At 35.2% G+C, this 23,750-nt stretch overlaps 2 protein-coding genes and 1 long non-coding RNA gene across 7 annotated transcripts in view; 2 read left to right on the top strand and 1 right to left on the bottom strand.

The window, feature by feature from the left end:
* The window catches only part of LOC106071380 (lysyl oxidase homolog 2-like), a 242,452-nt gene that overhangs the window by 97,942 nt on the left and 120,760 nt on the right, over positions 1-23,750 (top strand). The gene's annotated exons all lie outside the window — the stretch shown is intronic.
* Positions 6,022-10,421, top strand: LOC129928112 (uncharacterized). Of its 4 annotated transcripts, none has more exons than XM_056040746.1 (5): positions 6,022-6,106; positions 8,269-8,393; positions 8,659-8,730; positions 9,073-9,166; positions 9,379-10,421. In XM_056040746.1, exons 1-5 carry the CDS (start codon positions 6,037-6,039, stop codon positions 10,167-10,169), a joined length of 1,152 nt encoding a protein of 383 aa, XP_055896721.1. In that variant the 5' UTR covers positions 6,022-6,036; the 3' UTR covers positions 10,170-10,421. The 4 variants fall into 4 exon arrangements, with proteins under 4 accessions (XP_055896721.1, XP_055896729.1, XP_055896737.1 ...); XM_056040754.1 differs by lacking the exon at positions 6,022-6,106 and adding an exon at positions 6,333-6,382; XM_056040762.1 differs by lacking the exon at positions 6,022-6,106 and adding an exon at positions 6,416-6,644.
* LOC129928114 (uncharacterized) lies at positions 19,270-22,031 on the bottom strand. The gene is made up of 3 exons (XR_008779727.1): positions 21,717-22,031; positions 20,371-20,619; positions 19,270-20,222 (listed from the first exon to the last, which is right to left on the bottom strand). It is a non-coding gene; the product is annotated as an uncharacterized LOC129928114 (long non-coding RNA).

The raw sequence follows: 23,750 nt of genomic DNA, 5'->3' as shown, positions 1-23,750 counted from the left end.
TACGGCTTCAACTTTATCCGGGTCTGTGCTGACTCCCTCCTTTGACACGATGTGCCCAAGGTACTTGACAGTCCTTCTGAACAAGGAGCACTTCTTTGGATTCAATTTCATTCCAGCGTTTCTAATTCGTTCAAACACTTCCTTCAGGTTTGCAATATGTTCCTCGAAGGTTCTGCCTATGACGATAATGTCATCTAAGTAAACAATACACGTGGTCCAGTTGAGTCCTCTTAGCACATGCTCCATTAGTCTTTCAAAGGTGGCTGGGGCGTTACAGAGGCCAAAAGGCATCACGGTGAATTGCCAGAGACCATTACCAGCAGAGAAGGCTGTTTTATCTCTGTCCTCGGGGTGTAGTCCCACTTGCCAGTAACCGCTCTTTAGGTCAAGGGTGGAAAAGATCTGTGACCCAGCAAGTGTGTCCAATGTGTCGTCAATCCTAGGAAGCGGATAGCTGTCCTTGTGTGTGGCGTCATTTAGTAATCTATAGTCGACACAAAATCGAGTGGATCCATCTTTCTTCTTTACCAAGACTATGGGTGAACACCACGGACTGTTGGATGGTTCAACAACCCCTTGCTGCCTCATTCGTTCTATCATGTCCATAGCTTCTTGATGTTTTGCTAGCGGCAGGCGACGTGGTTGCTGTCGGATGGGCCTAGTGTTTCCTGTGTCTATTCGATGCTGGATCAGGTTTGTTCGCCCAACGTCCATTTCATCAGATGGCAATATGTCAGAGAACTCTCTTAGGAATCGTTCTGCTTTGGTGTACTGTTCTTTTGACAAGATCTTTTTGGCTTCTGCCAGAAGTTTAGTAACCTGGGGTTCACTGGGCTTGAGTATTCCGTCGGGATTTTTACTGCTGCAGTTTCTTATCATCTCTAGAGCATGGCAACCAGCGATGAGGCTTCCTTCCCGTAAATGTTTCTCCTCTGTGCCGAGGTTCATAATTCTTACGGGTACCTTTTGGTCTTTCCCAATCGTGACTAGTGTCTTTCCTACTGCTATCCCGTTATAGTTGGTGTTCAAGCTTTCTACCAGCGCGGTTTTTGTCGTGGGATAGTCGTCCTCAATCTTCCCCCAAATGATCATTTCCGACTTAGCAGGCAAGGTTGTATTTTCCACCAACGTAACCCTTCTGGCTCGGCCATCTTCTTCATTTTCGTCGCCAAGCAAGGGTACTTCGAGGTCCCCACATTGTAAAGTGCCTCCGCCGATATTCAAAGAAAAGCCATATTTCAGCATGAAGTCGAGTCCTATTATGCAGTCATCTGTGACGTCAGCAATCAGGAATTCGTGTTTGAATGACTGATTTCCGATCTCGACTGTTATGTCGATCAGGCCTTTTATGGGCATCAGTTCTCCACTGGCTGTTTTCAACGAGTAGGCCCTAACTGGCGTTTTCTTGCTATTGTCCACTTTATCCGTCCGGATGACTGATCGTGAGGCACCAGTATCAAGGAGGAAGTGATAGTTTTGACATCCAATTTTCCCGATGACCTTTAGACTCTTACTTTGCCCTAGCACGGCGACCGGGATGATGGTTGCAGGGGCTCTCATTCTCTGTGTCGCCGGGTTCCGCCCCTTGAAGCCGGCGCGTGCTAGTTTCCCTGGTAGCCCCGAGAATTTGGTCGTGCATACCTTTCTGATCTGTAATGGGTTCCAGTTTGTGCAAATCTTCTAGTGCAGCTTCTTTGTATATGACCGAGTTCACCACAATTCCAGCATCGTACAGGAACCCTAGGTTGACTTTCTGGTACTTGGTTTGTTCGTCGTTCATCTATTGCCTCTGTCACCCTTCTCACAAGTTGTGTAAATTCTTCCTCTTTGACTTCTAACCTTCGGCCTTGATGAGTGCTCCCTGATGCGTCTTTGGCGGCTTCATATGAGAGAGCATATACGAGGGCTTCACTGGCCTTACGTTTACCACTAACTCTGGTGGCTTTCTTTAACTCGGGGTCTCGAAGGGCATCAATGAAAGCGTCTGTAATAATGACTTCCAGAAAATCTTGTGCGGCGGTTGGGTAGGCTAGATGTGCGAGGCGTTCGATGTCTGTCTCTAGTTCCTGTAGTGTTTCATCGGGGCGCTGTTGTCTGGTCTTTAGTTGCACACGATATACTTCTTGGAGATGTTCATCCCCGTATCGGAGTTCCATAGCCTGGACTAGGGCGGCGAAGTCTTGCTGGTTCGGTAGAGACTGTAGCAATTCGGAGGCTTTTCCTCTTAGGGATAACACAAGGGCTGTTGCTTTCTCCTCCTCACTGATCCATTTGTTAACTTTGGCTGCTGCGTCAAATTGCTTCTTGTATACTGACCAGGACACGGAACCATCAAATACGGGGGGCTTCATTTTCCCGTAGACTTCAGGTACAAATGACGTCATATCTGCTTCTGATACATTTGTGTGCTTGCGTTGGACTTGTATCTTCATTTCGTCGATGGCCTTCTTCACTGCGTCGACCCTCTGATTCATCTGCTCGTCAATGTTGGTGATTCTCTCCTCCACAGCATGTATGCGTTGGTTCATTGCCAATAACTCCGTTTTGATTCCCGAGTCCATCGTGTCTATCTTGGTGTCCATGGCATCTATCTTGTAATTGATCTGTTCCAGCAAGTCCGGTTCGACCTCAAAAAGATATGTGTCCGGATCTTCTTTTTCCTTCACCAGTTCTTCCCGAAGGCGTGCTTGTAAGGTTTCTTTGTTGCCGCTCGTCTTCAGGCCTCGATCACGGAGCTCTTCCTTCAGTTCCTTCACACGGAGTTGGTCTAACGTTTTCATAGTAGCCATAGCGGATCCGTTCCTATCCGATACGATCCGATCCCACTTCTGACACCAGTGTTACGGTTCTCTTCTACTCCGGCCTTCTATAAACACTGCTAAACACAACACAACACATCAACACATCAAGAACCTGTCAACAAGAGCTCCACAATAATCTGGTACTTTAATAATGAGTGAATAAGTAGAAGACAGCCAATACGACACAATTGGCAACACAATAAGCTACTACGAATGTTAAACTGTACATCACCGTATACAACTCTACTGTCTCTATTTCTTCCTAGACTCGTACATAACACACTCGTTGGGTGCAGACCTTGCCGATGGGTTTCTTGGAGTTGGCGTTCTCCCTGCAAAGCTCGACACACAAAGTTCTCGCCAAACATCTGAGTGCAGCCATCAGGATTCGGGTCCCTCTCATCAGCACTGACAGATTGACAGATGTCTTTAATGTCCCCAGCTACAGGCTTGATGTAAGACACAACGTTGTCTGGTTCTGTCTGGCTGTAACACAACGTTGTCTGGCTCTGTCTGGCTGACGGAGGTACTCATTTCTGCAGCAAAAGCGACGGCTGACTACACACACCACTACACCCATCTGTTTTTTTTTTTTTTTTTTTTAAATTATAAATAGTTTATTTCTGTTGTAACCTGAAGTCTACATTTCCTAGTACAACTCTACTGTCTCTATTTCTTCCTAGACTCGTACATAACACTTGAGGACTCGACAAGGACCGACCTCATGGCCAACTAACAGTCCTGGTCTCAACGCTCTCCGGTCTTGAACTGCCGCTTTCTTACACACTGTGTCACTCGTGCCGCAGGCTTTCGATCACATGACCATAACATTGGTCATATTTGCGTGTAATCGTAGTACTGTCCCTTGTCCATGGCCCCGCTGACCTGAGTGATTCACGGGTGTGTCAGCTGAGCCTATAGTTAACCCTTTTGCGCCGCCAATAGGGTCGTAACAATACATACATACATACATACATACATACATACATACATACATACATACATACATACATATACATATACATATACATATACATATATATATATATATATATATATATATTTAATATCAGGTGGCCGAGCCTCGCTCGGTTAAATAATTTCCTAAGAAAGGTTATATGCCTGAAGTCATTTTGGGAATATTTTTGTAATTACGAAAATGAACGATCAGATAAAGACTACAAATCTGAAGAGTTGCTTTAGTGTTCTGTAAGTTCTGAATGTAATTGTACATGGTGAATAAATATACAGTCTCTTAAGTCCTCCTACAGTCTAGACAAACCACAGCTCACGTCCGTCTTATAGTTTTGCAATCCATTTTTTTAGCAAAATTATTGTAGGCCTACTATTATTGGCTTGGAAGAAAGCCTTTGCAGTGTAACTTTTTAGATGGTTACGTTCGGAAATTTTATTATGGAATTAGTAAATTCATTATGGCTTTAGTACGAAGCATCAAGTGACTCAAATATCTACGTTATAGGGTAAAACAGGCACTTTGTGACAAAGTAAAATCCCGCATTTTTTCTTAATAGACTTAAATCATTACATTAGTTTTCTAAATAAACGTTTCCGTGGGTCACCTCTGTTACGCCGAACAATATGTTCGTCCCCCATACGGGATACGTGCCCTGCCCAGCCTGACTGTCGGACTATAAGAATTTCATACCGGCTTTTGCCATCCATTTATCCCAGTGGTGCTACAGCCCGTGGAGGGATATGGCCTGCTTTTACACATCCCTCCATTCAGAACTCTCCAGGGCCTTTCGTCACCACGACCTAACCCCAAGCTTTTTACCGAGGTTTATAGTTAAATCAAAAGAGGCTGTAGCGAACGCAAACTCGTTGACCGCTAGCTAGATATCATGTTCAGTGTGAGCAAGTAAGGCGTAGAGAAGCTGTGTTATGACCATTTCCTTTGTTTTAGTAGGGGAAGTAAACACCGAAGCAAGAACACATGGTAATAATTCACCAATAAAATAATAATAATTTTAAGGCTTGTCTTCGAGTCCGAAGATTAATAAGGATTGCAGTATTTCCGTTGGATACGCAGCCCCAGCTGTGACCTACATATTTTGCCACAACCAGGGCAAGCATAACCATTGTCCGCAGGTGGTCGATTAAGATTTTCTTTTGGTCTCAAATGTGTATCCGCGGCTTTTGTATATAGGGAATTCTTTAAGTCCGACAGTTACGCTGGACAGAGCAGTATCCTGTATGCCAAAGGCAGTCTTTTTTGGTGAGCTAAAAAAGTGGTCGACGTAACACCGAAACGCTTAAAAGACCAGCTTAGGCACCAACTTGCCTTAGCTGACATAGAAGAGAGCACCTGGTTGCATGCGGCCTCAGAACGAGACAGATGAAGGTCACCAGCAAAATAAACAACAAAGTACAAGGTATCTACACCACTCTACGCAATTAAAGTGTAAACAATTTATTAAGGACTTAAAACACAATAACTAATTATACATCGGCACATTTAATTTAATTACTTTTCTTTCATAGTTCTATAATAAATCAATCTACAATAAGATGGTGCGCAAATGTTTTTAATTATGCCATTTGATTCTTTAAAACTCGTTCTTGTTTGCAAAGAAATATTTTAGTGTACTGCGGTAATCCTAGTGACGTAAGCAGCGTTTTTCCCGTTTACGTCATGGAAAATTATCATTCATTAAACCATGGAACTATACTAATGGAACACCAGCTTCGAGATTTTATGATCAGAGTGCCGTCGCGCATCTTTTCCGCGCACCATACCAATTTGAAAAATCGATGAGCATGCCAAAGAAGAAATTTACTCCGAGAGCCACTTGGATAGACCTTCATTGAGAGTAAAACTTCCCCACACTATATTTTATTAGATCTGTAAAAACTTTATCCATTTTCTGACTATCTGATAAAATAGATAAAATTCCCCTGAATAAGAGATCGTCACAAAAGATTTTTTTTTAAGGCCACTTCGTTAAAATAGGTGTTTCCAGTACTTCCTCATTTGGGTATTTTACACAAAATCTGGATTTTTTTTTATGTACATGTCATTATTATCATCTGTCCCGCGCAACCAAACCATCCACTTTTCCCGGTCACCAAAGTTCTTAACAAGATATCAAGAGAGAGAGGCTGGTCCATTATTTGAGTAGTCCAATCAGCTTTTTTTGACAACCTTTTTTTGTTCTCTCTCATGAAGGATATTTTTTAAAAATTAGTCTTACAAAATACAATTCCAAACCAACTAATGCAGTTATCGTCTTTTCACAGTATTGAGGAGTCATTCTTTTTGCTAGCCAGAGTGTTAATTGGCAAAAGTAAAAAAATTCATTTGTTTAATTTTTTAAAGTAAATATTGATAACTATATCTTTTATATAATAATATATTTTTAAAATAATAATATCTTTTATACAGACATGCTTTAATAGATCTAATAAATGATTAACTCGGACCTACCAATATGGGTATATTAATACTTAAATCTGGGTATTTAAAATTTCGAATGCGAATTTTTAAAAAACCGAACTTACATATAGATCTAGTCTTGTATAATATCTAGAATAATCTAGATCTACAACACCTCTAGACTAAGGTCTAGATTTATTCAACGATTTTTTTAAAAATCAATAGATCTAATATAGTCTAGTCATGAGATCCATTCTATTTTCTCTAGATCTAGACCATACATGAGATCAATATGAATATTTATATATCTAGATCTAATCTAATCTATCGATCATCTACTAGTATTTTATAGTCTATAGTATAGTACTCTATAGAAATAGAACTATAGTGACTATTCAGTATAGTCTAAAGTATAGGATAGCTATACTGTATACAGTATACTGGCTATAGTTAGTATAGTTAATACTTATTAATAGTAGATCTATAATAAGTAATAATACTTTTTAATAGTAGATCTAATTCTATAATCTATCAATTCTATTCTATCTAAATCTAGACTTCATTTTCACATCACATTCACACGATTATTGATACAGACAGTGAATGAAACAAATGCAGTGGTTATACTGATTAAATACTTATAGTGACGATACTACTTATAGATCTACCAGTTGATAATCATCATAGATAATAATCTACATCTATAATCATAGTACCCTTTTTTTAGTCAATATAGTCAAGTCAAGATAGTGGAACGTAAACTCGAAGGTTTAATATAATACGGTATAAGTAGAGTCTATGAGTCTATAAGATCTGATTATTTTGTTACTTAGTATGTGACAGTATGTCAATGTCTCAATTAAAATAAATATCATTTTAAATATTTAAAAAGTAGACATAGATTTTTATTATATTATAAATAGATAGATTAGATCTATATATAATTTTACAAACTTTAGAAATGATTGATTTTATTTTTAATTGATCAGCCTTCTAGACTAGATCTAGCATCTCTAGCTAGACTCTAACATAGTCTATAATAGTACATATTTTGCTATACCCCGTGTTGTCTGTCTTGTCAGTTTATATTGTTCTCTTTCCGCCGTGCACCTATGTCTTTGGCAGTAGATTCCTTTTTTTTTCTCATACCGTATGATTATGCCTACCATAGTTGTTTTTTTTTGGGGGGGGGGGGGGGGGGGGGGGGAATCCAACTATTTTGTTGGGAAGCCGCCTGCAGCCAAAATCTCGCTAATATTTCAGTTAAATTAAGATGACGTTTAAGCTGATATTTAAGGCGCAGTCTTGCCATTGTATGCCCATGATGGAGCGCAGACATAATTTTTTTGAAATATAAAATTGGAATACTTTAATCGATTCACTCAATTATTAAAATAAAAGTTGTCATCAAGTCCGAATCTCAAGAAGGAAAGCAGTTTTTCACGTGAATACGCAGTCTCCGGTGCGACATAAAGTAGCCTACTTAGACACACACATTCAATGGATTTATACAGTGCTTTTTTTGTAAATAAATAGGTGCCGGTATCCAGTGAAGAATTGCCTATTTTTTAACTATTAATAAATGAATAATAAACTTTAAAATACTAGAAAAGTAATTTTTTTTCCCACATTGAAAAAGGTGCCGGTACGCCATACCGGTGCGTACAGTCCCAAAATAAAAGCAATGGATTTATAATAGGCTACCATAATTAAAAAGCAACTACTAGATCTAGATCTACTCTAGATCCTAGGTAGGCCTATGTTAAATATAATACTTAAATTTCGAATTCTGTTTTTACAATAACCGAACTGTAGACTATAGATCTAGTTGATGTCTGGTTTATATGATAGATCTTATTTAAATGGCCTATAATATATATAGATCTATATCTACACTTTCTTAGTTTCTAACTAATTAAACTAATTGCATCTTCTAACTATCTGGATTGTTCAGTTGAATATATGTTAGACAATTTACAATGTAGACATTCCACATTACTTTTCTTGACAACACTTCATATCTGATATAGTATACCAGTTAGATCTATTTAAAAATTACTTGTACTGTTTCAGTTGTTAACAAGTCCAGAACAATGGCAACTTGTTCTAATGATGTACCAGAATTGCTTGTGGATTATGAATCTCCTATTTGGGAAGACTTTGAAAATATTGAAATAGATTCAATGTTTGATTTACCAGTAAGCAAAGTTTACTTCTTTAAGCACAAAAATTGACATTATTACTCTTGTTAAAATTAAAATATCAATATAATGATATTTTATAGACCATCAGATCAAAGTGTAAATAAAGATCATGAAAAAAATGTGTAACTATATATTTAAGTAAAATTTACTGTACATTTAGAATTCTATATGTGCTAGGATGTATGAAATGGTTGCAATTTATTTTAAATCTCAGCTCAACAATATAAATGTACCGTATAATTTTTATTTATGTCTCTAGGAAAATGATGAGCAAGTAGATGATTCAAAGGTAGAAAGCTCAACAAAAACTAATCCAGCTGCATTCTGTAAGGTGAGAATAAATATTTGACAAAAATTATGCTATACCGGTACATATGAAATATGTGTACTGGTACTTAGTCAAGCAATGCATTATGAGCAAAATGTCTGGGTTGAAATTTATAAATCCAAATATGTTTTATAAAATTATTTAGCCCATTTACCTTCCATGGATGCCTACTGTTGTGCTATCCAACTTATACAATTCCTTTACAATAAACAGCTTTATCAGGCTATTGCACTCCGTATGACTAATGTGTTAAATAAATCAATGCATTTATTGAAATAATGTTTTATAGAAATTTTTATTTATTTAAAAAATATATTAGCTGAAGTGCCAAATTTATCATTACAGTTATCTATGGAGATGCAGAGAAAAGCATGCACAAAAATAATGGAAGATAAATGTTTTCCAGAAAGTAGCCACTTATTGGTTGCAACGCTTCAAGGTAAGCATAATGTAGTGAAATAAGAATAAGTAAAATTGTCTATTTCAACTATGAAATTCATGATTAGATGAGTGTGAATTAAATCTTATCAAGTAAATACCTGCCTAATTTATACGGATGATTCATCAATAAGATATAAGGCCTGTATGTTTTAGATACATGTTATTTTTTAAGACTGAATATTGATAAATACATGTTGTTTTTTTACTTAGATAACTTACTGTTGCATGAAAAATTGAGATTTCTGGACTCCTGTTTAGTGCCAAAAGGAAGATCACTTCAGGTTGCCAAAGACAAAGCTTGGTCTAATTTCAACAACTTATATACATTAAATGCTATACACATTTATACATTCATTCAACCACAAGGTTTGGCTTTCATTTTTTGCTTGAAACTTTTTGAAATTTTAGTAGAGAACTATTATTGTGAGCCCCAAACAAAAAAGGAAGGTCAAAAAAGTGTGGAAATTAAATACCAAGATAAAGATATTTTGGATTATATAGGAGGGTGCATACTATTTAAAATAAAAAACCAGGTTGGCAGGCTGAATGAAACTGATGTCAAAAAACACATTAAATTAAATATAATAAATGTACTTGTTGAAAATGATTCAGAAAAGAGTGAAAGTTGTTCCCTCACAAATGTTCTTAATAGAGGTAGCCTTATTCACATTAGATCTGATCTAAGTACTTTTTTTGTAAAAATAGAATCAATATTTAGAATTATTTTCCCCAACCCTGTTGAATCATTTTTCAGTTTAGAAAGCTTTATAAAAAGGTGTTTAGACACTAATGATATTGTAAAATGCTTTTTTGATTCCTGCAACCATTCACTTGCTGAACATTCAGAAAAAATGTTTATTTTAAAATTAATTTTAAAACTTTTCTTCAAGATTAGAGTTCACAGAAAGTGCAAATTGTTTTTAGAGAAATATAGAAAACAAAAACAAATATCATCCAAAGAAAAGGGTTTGAGAAAAAAGCTAAAACAAGTGAAAAAATAAGAAACCAGAATGATTCAACATGTTTTTTCATACTTTTATCCTGATGCTAGAGATCTAAACTATTGAGCTATTAAATGTATAAATCAAGATATAACAATTTAAATGTTCACTCTGATATTGTGATTTTTAATTTATTATCAAACTAAGTTAATTTTCATTGTTCAGTGTGTAAAAACTAAGGTCTAAATGGTGGATAATGGCTGTGTCTGCATGTAATGTATAAAAATATACATATCACAAGTGGTATGCCATTATTATTATTATAAATGAAGAAGATCTTTATTTTTTACTACTATTATTTGGCATTGTTGTGGGTGAAAATGATTGTTCATTTTTTATTCCTAGTTATTTCATTCATCAATATTTTCTTTGTTCAATTAATTTCAATCATCTGCAAATGTTATAAATTTGTCCCTTAAATAATGCTTATATGCTTAATGTTTTCCTGCTACATGCACACTATTATTATTAATATTTTTTTTTTATTTTTCTTAATTAATACAATTTAGAGCTAGTAAAATTAGTAACTTATCTAACTGATAAATTGTAAATTAAAACTGTCAATGTCCTTTATGCTTTTGGTGTTTTGAAATGATTGTTAAAACGTTTATTAGGGAATGTATGATGTATGCTTTTTGATGAATCTCATCTTTTTTACTGTAAGAGTATGTACTTTGTTGCCTGCCAATATTAATTAATATTGTTACATTTTTGAGACCTGGTTATAGTATATTCTGGTTATCTTTTATAATGACAGTAAATCAATAAATTGATGGGCTATGATTAGTTAAAATGTATAAATTTTTGTACTAAAATTTGCTTGAGTTTAATCCTTAGTGTACTTTTAATTTTTGTTATATAAACATTGTTGATTAACAAATAATATTAAACAAATTCAAAATTTAACCAAAAAAAAAAAAAGAAATTGCAAATAAATTTTGATCAGGAAAAATAAACATCTGTCTTGCTCAATTATACTTTTTTTTTAATTAATATCAAACTGTGTGTTCTTATTAAAGACAATAACTTTAATTTATAGTTTTGGCACAATCACAAAACCATAGTTAATAATATTAATTTAAACATCAGCTCGACTGATATCTTTTACATGTGAACATAACATTTTTTATATTTCTACTATTAAGAATTTATACATAGTGTCAAGAACTAGTGCATGTACTTGTATGCCAATGTGAAAAAAGAAAACCATATTTAGTCATATAAAATTTAAAGCTAATGTTATATAGGATATGGTATCAGAGAATCTTTTGTATATAAATAAATTTATAGATTATTTTTCTGAAACACAAAAAAGATAAAGAGATACAATTATACTGAAAATCAGTTTGAGTGGTTGCAACTCTGACAAATGTGCATGGGAAAAAAATATGTGTAATGCTTAATGCATATATGGAATTTACTATTTCAACTGATCAAAGTATAATTTTCTGTTCAACCTAATACAAAATCACAGATTATACTGAATTTAAAAATATTTAATTTAAATCGCAATTTTTTTTTTTTTCTTTTTTAGTGGACTGCAACTTATGTGGCTATTCATTTCATTGTGGTGGGATTGAACATTTCCTCTTGGCTGAAAAGCCAGTGTAAAGTTTCTCTGAAGCCTAAGTTTATTTTCTTGATATCCAAATGTCCACAGATTTGGATTTTCATTAGTGTGGCCTAAACACCGGTGTCTTCCAAAATGCTCTTCAAGAGGATCCTGACAAAATCTGTTACTCAGAACATATTTGACCCCATTCTCTAAAAGATATCTAGTAGCTTCTGTGAAAGAATTTATAGTCATCACAAGACCCTTGTACGTTTGATGACTAAGAAACATTTTATTTCTCTGACTGGTATTAAATTGTCCTTCTCTCTTCTCTACACAGCTTTTCCACTTATTTAAATAATCCATAAATTCATTGTTTAAAAAATCAAATCTAGGATCATTACAATTTGTATAAGGTAGAAGGTCTGGCTTATGTACAGAATGAGCTTCAGATAGTGATCTGCTATTCATGCAGTCAAAAAACCTATCCATCAATAAAATAAACTTTGCTGTTTCTTGACTTTCTTTTGAGCCATATGCTTGCATAACTGAGCCTACACTTTTGCTAAGAACCTGTGCTGCAAGTTGAACATTCATAATGGAGTGTGATGTTAGATTTATGTGATCTGATGTCAAATGTGTTCTAAATAGTTCTGATGATATATCTCTATTGTACAAGTCAACAATATGGCTCCATAAAATGTGATTCCCGTTGTTCCATAGCAGTCTAGATTTGCCAAAACCTTCTTCTTTCTTCTTCATCGTTCTCATTGTTATGTTGGAGTGTTCATATGACTAGACCAATACATGAGATGAACTGCGCAGTGGTTTCCAAATCAGGGAGCTCTCCATATAGTTTTCTTTCTATTGGGGTGATTTGGGGCCAATGTCTTATACGGGCCTCTTGGTAGAGAGAGCAGTTTTGGAGGACGTGGTCGGCATTTTCTGGTGATACTCCACATGGGCAGATTTCACTGGTTCCAATTTTGAGCTTCCGGAACATGTGTTGTCGCATTCTGTTGTGTCCGGTCCTGAGTCGAAAGATTAGACGTTGGTCTTGTCGGGATAGCTTATAGTAAGCATCATCTTTCTTGTGATTTGGATGGGAGCTCGTCCATTTCTCATTTATTTTATCTACAATTAATTTCTTCATTTCTTCTGGATAGAGAGCAGAGTTTACTTGTGAGTTTGTTCTCCCACTCTTGGCGAGTGTGTCAGCCTTCTCATTTCCTGCTAGTTGTATGTGAGCTGGTATCCATTGAATGACAGTTTTTTTGCTGTTGTGGTTGAGCTTTGTGAGTGCTGTTCTGAGGTTTTTAATATAAGGGGAATCAGAGTTTTGCAGGCTTTGGAGGGTTGTTTTTGCGTCTGTTAGAAAGACAATCTGACTGTGAGGGGAACTTGGATGATTTGCTAGCATGGTAGCAGCTAGTGCTAGTGCTTCCCTTTCTGCTCTGTGACTGTCAGAGAGCTCTCCAGTTGCAAAGGATTTTTCTAGTTTTCCTCCATCTGGCCATTCGATAAGTATTCCAGCTCCTCCATTTGTGGTGGCTTTATGGGATGAGCCATCCGTGTAAACTCTGATCCACTGATTGCTAGGGTAATTGGTATGTAGAAAACAGTTCACTATTTCCTTGAGCTCTGTTGGTCTGTAATCAGATTTTCTTTTTATGTTTTCAATATGGTCCCTTATAGTAGGAAGAGGGCTTTCGTCCCAGGGTGGAGATTCATTATAGTGTATCGAGGATTCCAGAGTAATTTTTTCAAGTTGGTGTTTCTTTTTTAGGTTTAGAGATTCCTGTATGAAATTGGTCCTTTTGAGACGGTTTTTTGTGCCAGTTTTGTGGATTTTTGTTCTGAGTGGGTGCCTCTCCAAGGTTTCCAATTTTGTGAATTGGGAAAGGATTTTTATTTCTCTTCTTTCATCCAGAGAGATCAGGGCAGCGGTTTCCTCCATAGCTCTTATGGGTGTTGTTTTGATTGCTCTTGTCATTATCCTTAGACCAATATTTTGAACCTTGTCTATTTTTCTAAGGTTGGTTTGGGCTGCTGAGCCCCATGCTGTGGCACCATATTCTAGTACAGGTCTTACATAACTGGTATAGGTCTTTTTCAGGATGTTGTGATTTGCTCCCCAATCTGTGCCAGCTAATTTTTTCAAGAGGGATAGTCTCTGGATGCCTTTACTCTGTGTTTTATCTATTTGGTTTTTCCAGGTTAGTCTCGGGTCATAGGTGACTCCAAGATAAGTAGGGCTGTCATTTTTTTCTAAAGCTTCCTTATCTAATGTTAATTTTATTGTTTGTTGTTTTGTTGACAGTGAGAATATGGTATATGTTGTCTTTTTTGTGTTAATGGACATGCCCCAGTCTTTGGACCAATTATTGAGTTTATCAAGAGCATCTTGTAATCGAAATTTCGATGTTCCTACATATTCTTCTGTGCTAATTAAGGCAAGGTCATCTGCATACATGCTGCTCTTAACTTTTTTGGGTAGGTTTTGATTTAGATCGTTTATGAATATTAGGAAAAGTGTTGGGGATAGGACTCCTCCTTGGGGGACACCATTTTTTATACCCACTGTGTGGCTTCTTTGTCCTTGCATGCAAACTAAGGCTTTTCTATTATTTAGGTATTCCTTTATCCAGTTGTACATTCTGTGGGATATGTGATGCTGGATTAGCTTGAGCAAGAGACCTTGTTCCCAGACTTTGTCAAATGCTTTTTCTAAGTCAACCCACACAATTGTTGTTGGTTTCTTTTCTTGAAAGCCGTCTTCTATTTCTTGTGTGATGAAGGCAATTTGATCTTCTGTTGATCTGCCTTTTCTAAAGCCAGCCTGGGCTTCAGTGAGTAGGTTATTTGACTCAAGGATCCATGTCAGCCTTCTATTTATCACTCTTTCCATCAGTTTGCAGGTACAGCTAGTGAGGCTGATGGGACGGTAGCTATCCAGTTTATTTCTTGGCTTGCCGTGCTTTAGTATAGGGATCATAATGGCTTTTTTCCAGATGTTTGGAATTCTGCCAGATTTCCAGCTAGCATTGAATAATTGTAGCAGTTTTCTTTTGGCTTGAGGACCCAAGTGAAGAAGCATGTCATTTGATATTTTGTCTGGGCCCGGGGCTTGTTTTGGTTTGAGGGCTTTTAGGGATTCATCTAGTTCCTTCATTTTAAGATTAGTGGTCATTCCCAAGGAGTAAGCTGGATTGTTTTCTTTAAATTTATCTTGGATTTCTGAGTTTACATCTTTATTTCTACTTTCATTAATTTGTATTTGTCCTACGCTTTGGAAAAACTTAATGAATTCATTTGCTGCTTCTTGGCCTTTCAGGGGTTTGTTGTCCTTTTCTATTACTATAGGAGTTGTTCTGTTTTCTTCCTGGTTGAGACATTTGGCTATACGCCAGAGTTTGTGGCCATCTCTATCTACGTTTAGTTGTTCTGTTTTTTCATGCCAACTTTTCCTCATGGCGGAAAGGTAATTTTTCCTGAAAACTGCGTTAGCTGCTTTTAGATTTATGTTATTTTCTATACAAGGGTTATTTTCTACTGTGTTTCTGGCTTCAATAGTGGCATTGTGGAGTTGTTGAAGGTGATCAGACCAGTTGGGGATATAATCTTTTCTTGCTCCTCTAGGAATTGATTCCTTAGCTGCTAGGAGTATTGCTTTGGAGAAAGCTGAGAATGACTTATTAACCTGATTTGATTTGCAGTTTATTGAAGTTGTATATAGGTCTGTGAGCTTTGAGAATAGGTGCCAGTTGGCTTTTTTGTAGTTCCATCTGGGGATGGTGGAGTTTTCTGATATTTTGAAGGAGGTATCGATACTGATCAATATGGGTCTGTGGTCGCTGGTGGCTAGCTGGTCTGCAACTTCTCTAGTGCACTTTTTGGATAAGTTGTCTGTTGCAAAGGCTAGATCTGGAGTGGTTGATGTTAGCCAGGCTCTTGAAAAAAAGGTTGGTTTGTCCTCAGGTTTATTTAGCAAGATAAGTCTGTTCTCTGCTTGCCATTCTTCAATTTCTTCTCCCCTGGCATTTAGGTCTGGGTATCCCCAGCTCTGAGAGTGACTATTCATATCTCCTAAGATTAGACAGTCTTCTTGGTCAGGTATTTGAATGTGGTCAATCTCTATTTCCTTGTCTGGTGGGAAGTAGCAGTTAAATAGATTAATATTTCCATCTGGGAGAATTAGCTTAGTTCCCATTATTTCTGATTCTGAGGAGTTGGGCATAATTATGTCTGTGGTAGGGATATCATTTTTAATGAGGGTGAGGATTCCTCCTTTGGGTCTGATTTCTCTATCTTGTCTGATGCAGGTGTAGCCTCTAATGGAGAAACGAAGATTACTTTTCAAATGAGTTTCTTGGATGCAAGCTACATCAATTTCTTTCTCATGCAGAAATATTTTTAGAGTTTCTTTTTTCTTTTGGATGCCCTCTGCGTTCCATTGTAAGATTTTTAGACTTTTGGTCTTGGAGTGTTGGCCAGTAGTATTTACTTTCTTGTCCCTGCTCCTGGCTCCACAGGCAGAGATAGAAGAACCACCAGCTCGCTTGTGTGGGCTCCTTCGAGGCGGAGAGCCCGGCCCCCTACCTGCGCGGCGGGATTCCACAGGCAGGACGCCACATCTATTAGAATCGTTACTGAACTCCAACATAGATGAGGTTGCGTGTCAATGTGTTATGCGCCAGGAGGCCCATTGACTCCGACTTCAGCCTGCTTTTCTTTCTGGGTGTGCTCCCATAGCCTTTGATCATCCAAGATCATCTGCAAGGCAGCAGGTGTTTATTTTCGGAGTTTTCTCTCCTAGATGAACTGCTATCCCTAGCTAACGGGTTTCATCTACCCGGGTTTAGAGTTAGAGCGCCCTATACTCGCTTTTTGCAATCATTTCCCTGGATTTCTGAGATGTTTTTAGTAAATATTCTAACCACTGGAATACTTCACCTCATCCTCCATGACTGCAAACCAGTTGGTCCACGGCTGTTTATTTGCTATTCACAGCTAACCCTTATATCTAAGGGTCTTTCCCCTATCCGCCACCTGGGGACGCGCTTGGTAGAAGGTGGTAGCTCCCCCAAGTGCCAAAACCTGATTTGAAAATGTTATTTCGAACTGTTTTGAGTAAGTGTGGCACGTCAGATATAAAATAGATAAACCTGTCAGTTGCACAATGATTAATTGTTTTGAAGCAAATATTACTATCAAATTGATTACTATGTAATTGATGTAGTTTAACATTGGCAGAAGCTTTATCACATGTAGAAACAATAACTTTTAGTCCACAATGATTTTCTAAATTTTGGACAGCTTTCCAATAGCAAGTATATAGATCCGAGGGTGTTACAGACTCTGTTCCAAAATAACATAAACTCATTTTAAAAGTGGTACTAATCCCTACAATGTAAAATAAAAGTACATGGGTAGCAAGTTGGTATGATGAGCCGTCTTTTATTTGGTCACTGTTGACAAATCCTACAACTTCTCCACTTCGCTGATCATACACCAGATCACTTTTTATGGCCATTTCGTCATGAAGTAATACAATATAGCGCTCATGTTCAGTAAAATCTTTAGTTGCTTGATTAATTTCATCAATAACATCAGAATTAAAACCAGTTTGAGGTTGAATGGAGTTTGTATAGTCTCTAAGTGTTGCTTCACCTGGTAGCTTGAGTAGACCTGTTTTTCTCAATGTTTGGTAAGCTGTTGGGCTCCTACTATGCAATAAAATTGCCAGTCTTAACATAGTTGGATGCCAACGCATGCCATATGCTTTAGAGTCGAACGCTTTCTTTTGTTCTTCCCAGAATAATTTAGATAATGGATCTGTGATGGCAGCATTGTCCAAAAAATTTTTAATGCCTGAATGTACATCTTCTCTAAGTTCAATGTAATTTTTTTTAAGGCTTTCATTAAAGAATTGTAATTTTTTTGCCAAAATTTTATTTTCTTTCCTACTACTTTTTAGTGTATCTTTTAATTTTGTAGGGCATGTAGAGTTCATAGAACTATTCAACTTCAGTGGAGTTTTCTTGCTTAGCTCTGCTCTAGTCCACTTTTTATGAAGTAAACGCCCAGAATCTTTGCACTTTGTGCAAGCGCCATCAGAAAGGAGCAAACAATGCCGAGATCGGATAGTTGAGAAGTGATAAAAGTTGTTTGTTCCATAATCTGTCTTGTTTAGAATATGCCTATAATAACTTGTTTGATCTGTTTTTTCCGGAAGACTAGCAAACCCTTGCAAATGTTTTTGCCTTACACCAGGACAAACAGATTTTGATAAAAGAAAATTGAGATATGTTTTTATTTTTACTCCCTCATAACTTTGTGAGAGATCTGGGGCAGGGATACCATAAATATGAACATCTATAACAAAATTATTTTTAAAAAAAACTTTAAATTTTAAAATAGATGTATCATTTTCAATTAGTCCAAATACAACTGAGTTTTCGGAATTCTCTATTAGGCACCATGGAAGAGTTATGACGGTTGCATCTCTTTTTACGTCGGAAAAGGAGTAATATGCAACTCTATTGGCGACGGCAGGTGCTGGGCGCTCCACCTACAATAACATAATAAATCTTGCGTTCAATTTTAATTTCAAACGGAATCATGACAAAAAAAAAATTTACTCTTATTAAATTTGTATTTTATGGGGAAACAGTGAATGAGTTATCAAATGTCCCCATAATTGGTCTTTCACAAAAGTTAACACATCAATTAAGGGGAGGTATCCCTGAAAATCTTATTTTTGTTATTTCTGAAGCTAGGTCTTTGAAATTTGTTATGGTAACATATAATGATATTCTAAAATAAATAATGCTAAAAAAAAGTTTTTTGAATGATGGTTGCCATGGTAACGGCGGCCATATTGTTTATTGTATACAAATTAAAAGTCTGAATTTTGTAAAAACTATTGATCAGAAATACATGAAATTGAATTAAAAGATAAGAAAAAAGGATCCTCTAAATTGATACAACGTCAGAATTAAAGATTTAAGTATGTTAAATTTTTTACAAATTTTTGAATTTTTAGTATTTTTTAGAGCTAAAAAAACAGGATAAATATTAATTAAAAATTCTTTAAAAAAAAAAGGAAATAAAATATTGAAAAAAAATCATTGTAGGAGTAAAGTTAATGATGTCCTTAAGAAGTGTTTCAAATTTCATCAAAATCTATCAAGTAGTTTAGGAGAAATTCCTAGTAAAGCACAATGACATGTGCAAAAACTAACATTTTGAGAAAAATGAGTTTAAAGTATAAATTTTATTAAGATTTTGTCTCATAGACCTTACAAAAACATTTAAAAAACATGTTTTAGACACAGATTTAAGCAATAAAAATGATTGTAATGTAAAGAAAAATGATTGATCTACTTAATTATGTTATTAGTTAAAAATCGATATCCTAGACCTAAAACTCAATTTTCTCTAGGGATACCTCCCCTTAAGATTTATGATCAGCTCTTTTAATGCCACACCAAATACACACTAATCGATACAGACATTACAACACATAAGTTCAAAACACTTAACAAATATATGGGATATATGTTTAATACATCTAATGACAGTACTATAATATTTTAACTTTTAAACATATGAACATAAAATACAAACATTTTACATGGAAGTTGACTGATACACACATGTACATCCTGCAACCCTAAACTTAACTGAAAGGACAAACTAATATATGTTTAACATATGTTTAACCTCTCCCTAATCCATTCGCCAGTAACATATATATATATAATAAATTTATAATAACAGGCATGTGTGTAGCCATGTTTTTTGTTGGGAGGGCGGGAGCAAATGAGGGGGGGGGGTTACTTAAAAAAAAAAAACTTTTGTGCACACACACACAATACAATTTATTATTTTCTTTTTTTTTTCTTTAATTAAAGAGGGGTTTTTTAAACCCAATTCTATCTATAGAATTTTTTAAACTGAAAACCCCACTTACCCCTATACTCATTGGATTTGGTGACTATCTTGCCTTTGTTTTTTTTTGTTTTTTGTAACACATATAATTGAATTGGTGTTCTAGCCTCAATATCCCATCCCCTGGAGGGATTGAGGAAGGTTTTAGACTGGCGGGTTAAATTGAAATACGCTCATGGTTTATCTCACAATTCCATTTGCAATGCTAGGGCAAGTGATAATTAACATTAAAATCTCCCTTCCAATTAAATGAATTTCAACAAAATAAGTCACTAATCCCCTTACACTCACATGTCCTTTTTGGTGGGTGAGGTTGAACTCCAAAAAACCCATTCCCCTGGCTATACCAATGAGTAAAAACATTTAGAAGAGACCTTTAAATATTTCTTAACATGGAAGTAACCTATTTTGAAGCAAGTATTGTAAAAAAATAAATAATGTATTTACTGGTGGATTCCTGTGACTGTTTTTCGTATTTGGCAGTGCAATGGTAGGCATCAACTCAGTCGGTATACTCCCAGGTAATAAGAATCTTTTTCCTGTGGTGCCTGTGAAAAGTAGGCTACATTAAAATATAATTAAATAAGTAAATTATGCAAAATGTGGAAATGAAAAAAAACAACAGATCTAGAATACCCAAGGTCAAACATCTTTATTTTGGTTCAAATAATATAAATATTAAACAATTAGAATTACCTGTTCTAATGCAAGACGGTTGAAAATGTAGTGAGCAAATCCTAGCCTTGTTGGGATCAAATTTCTTGTCAGATCTATTTATTGATAATACTAACTGCTTTGCCCATTTATCTCTTTCTATTCCTTTACCCAACTTAGGTAACTTGAAAAACGACACACCTTTGCATCTACTTCTAGTGGAAGAGCAGCCAAGAATAGCACATTTATCACCACCCATTACAAGAGATTCATTTTCAAAACTACTTTAATCTGAAAATTGAAAAAGAAAACAGAAAAAACATTGAAATCAAACATTCAAATAATACTTAGATCAGGATGATACTGAATATCTAGATATCTTATATAGTTGTTTAAATCATAATTATACATGTTTAATGATATTCAGATGGTAGTCTAAAGCCTACAAGCACACACAAAAATAAACTTAATGTGTTAATAGTGTAACTAAACATGAATAATTTGCAGTACATTTGTATAAATAAAATTTAAACCCATCAGCATGAAAATATAACCACATAGTTTGGTATACCCAATTATATACTAAATATATATATCATATAGGCTATTATTACTATTAATTTACGATTAAAGATGTCAAAGATGCACTATTAAAAACAAAATTGATTTACAGTGACTAATTTATAGAATAATATATAACTAGATAAGTTTCATATTATTTATTAAATATTATTCTATCCTTATTATTATGTATACATTAAAGTGTATTTACAACAAGGATGTGTCCTGGGCCCAACCCTCTTTGGAATACTATTAGCACGAAGAAAACAATGTTATGGGACCACCTGCTACAGCACCACCCTCCATCCTCATAGACGATAACAAGCTGGACGCCATTATACACGAATCATGCTATCTGTAATAATACGTTCAACCTCAAATCAGTGAACATCAATACTGACAATAGGGAAGACATAGCTCTAGACTGCAACTGATGGAGAGAGACCTAGAAAGCTATGGACTGTGAAAGTACATGGGTCTCAGCTCAGGAAGAAAAACGTACAATCTGAAAAAGGCCAGCTCCTCTACCAACAAAGAAAAAGCCACCTTAATCTGCGCTATCTATGGAGGGGAGTGTCTCTCCAAAATAGGGCTCACAGCCACATGAGGAAATGTGCTATGAGATGAACCATAGTCGTTCTACGACTGAAGGAGACCAATGATTATTCTATCATTATTTTTATGTGTATACATTAAAGTGTATTACAACAATTTGGATTATTTATAATTTACTATAATGATAATTAATCATAAACTAAAACTAATATATATATATGAGGCATCTAATAGGTAATACTAGTAATAGCCTAATTAATAGGGATACTTACTAGATCTATAAACTTATTAAACACTTCAAATTCAATTGTCACTAATTTGTGACAAAAAAGACATATAAGTCTAGATAGAATCTAGAAGTAAGTAGATCTAGATCTCTACTTGAAACTACTTCTACTTCAGTATTTGTGTTGTAACTAAATAAGTTGTTACAATGAACTCAGAATGATGAGAATGTTGCACTTTCATGACTTTTGTCTTTTACTTTTAGTGTTTAAAATCAATAATTATAATATTAAATAATATCATTAAATATCATCATAAGAAGATGATAAATCAATTACACTATTTAGTATTTACACTTGTACGACGTACTAAGTCGTACTATAATGATAATCTATATGATACTATATCTAGATCTATATTATATAATCTAGATTAGATTAAGAAATGTATATCTCCAAGGACATATACTTTATTAGGTAAATAATTATAAGTCATTTATTAAGTGTAAGTCTAATTGAAAAACAAATATTACATAGATCTAGATTAATCTATAATCTAGATCTAGATCTACACTTCTATATTATCTACATCTATATACAAGTCATAACAATAACACTCGTTGCGTTAAGAACTTTTCGCTTTCGGTTATTGTTTTTTATAAACGCACAGAATATTCAATGTATATTTTGGCATAAAAAATACCTAGATATATTAAATAAAACAATTGGCCTATGCACATATACAAGACTAGATTACTAGATAACCATATCATAAAGCCGCATATATATTTATAAGGTATATTTAGGTCCATAGCCGGATAGAAAACAAAACTGAAGACATTTAATTACATTCTTGTAGATGCACATATAAGCCTAGAAATCTATATGTGGATCTAGTCCTAGACCTAGACCAAATCTATTTTTAGTCCTAAAATAAACAAATTACTGATATCTTCATTTATAATAGATGTAGAATAAAAAATTTAGTATATAAAGCACAGTAAAGAAGTTTATAATATAGGAAAAAAAACTACAATAATAAATGCGTAACGTGGAGGGTCAAAGCTATAATTTATGTGTACTGGCGGTCTTTTTCTAGCGAATTTGAATAAGCAACTACGCATTTATCGGAACGTTAGACATGTCTGCATCCAGATTTAGTGTAAATAAACCAAACAAAAAAACACTGAAAGATTGTATTTTCGGAATTTAGATTCTATTTTTTGGAAAAAAAGTGGCATTTTATAGGGTGATCCAAAAAAATAACTTTTGTGACGATCTCTTATTCAGGGGAATTTTATCTATTTTATCAGATAGTCAGAAAATGGATAAAGTTTTTACAGATCTAATAAAATATAGTGTGGGGAAGTTTTACTCTCAATGAAGGTCAATCCAAGTGGCTCTCGGAGTAAATTTCTTCTTTGGCATGCTCATCGATTTTTCAAATTGGTATGGTGCGCGGAAAAGATGCGCGACGGCACTTCGACTCTCTTTGTCTTTGTAAAAAACTCGAAGCTGGTGTTCCATTAGTATAGTTCCATGATTAAACATTCTAGCCCAAATTAATTTTTCGATAATGAGGCAATTTCAAACCGATATAACGGTCGACCTCGAGTTTTCCCGATGTGGCCAATGAGTTAAAAAAAAAAATTCTCACTAATATGCACATACCTTAAAATTTTAAAGAAAATAGTTAGAGCTGTTTTTGAAATAAAATTTATATAAATATAAATATATGTCTCATTATCGAAAAAGTACTAGGCAGCAGAGCCTCGCTCGGACCAATAATTTACTAAGGAAGGATAAATACCGGTAGTTATTTTGGGTATATTTTTGAATATACGAAAATGAACAATTGGGTAAAGACTATAAAATTGAAGAGTTGCTTTTTCGATCTGTTAATTCTAAATGTATTTGTACATGGCGATTAGAATAGAAAGTCTCCTAATTCCCACCAACATTGTAGAAAAACCACAGCTGACATAGTAAGGTTGTACATTTCATCTTTTACATTGCATATTTTGCGTAAAACTATTGGACTATTATTGGCTTGGAAGAAAGTCTTTGCAGTGTAACTTCTAA

The sequence above is a fragment of the Biomphalaria glabrata genome, chromosome 1 (genome assembly GCF_947242115.1).
Source record: "Biomphalaria glabrata chromosome 1, xgBioGlab47.1, whole genome shotgun sequence".
In the NCBI taxonomy this organism is placed as follows: Eukaryota; Metazoa; Mollusca; class Gastropoda; family Planorbidae; genus Biomphalaria; species Biomphalaria glabrata.
This window is presented reverse-complemented; position numbering and strand designations above follow the sequence as displayed.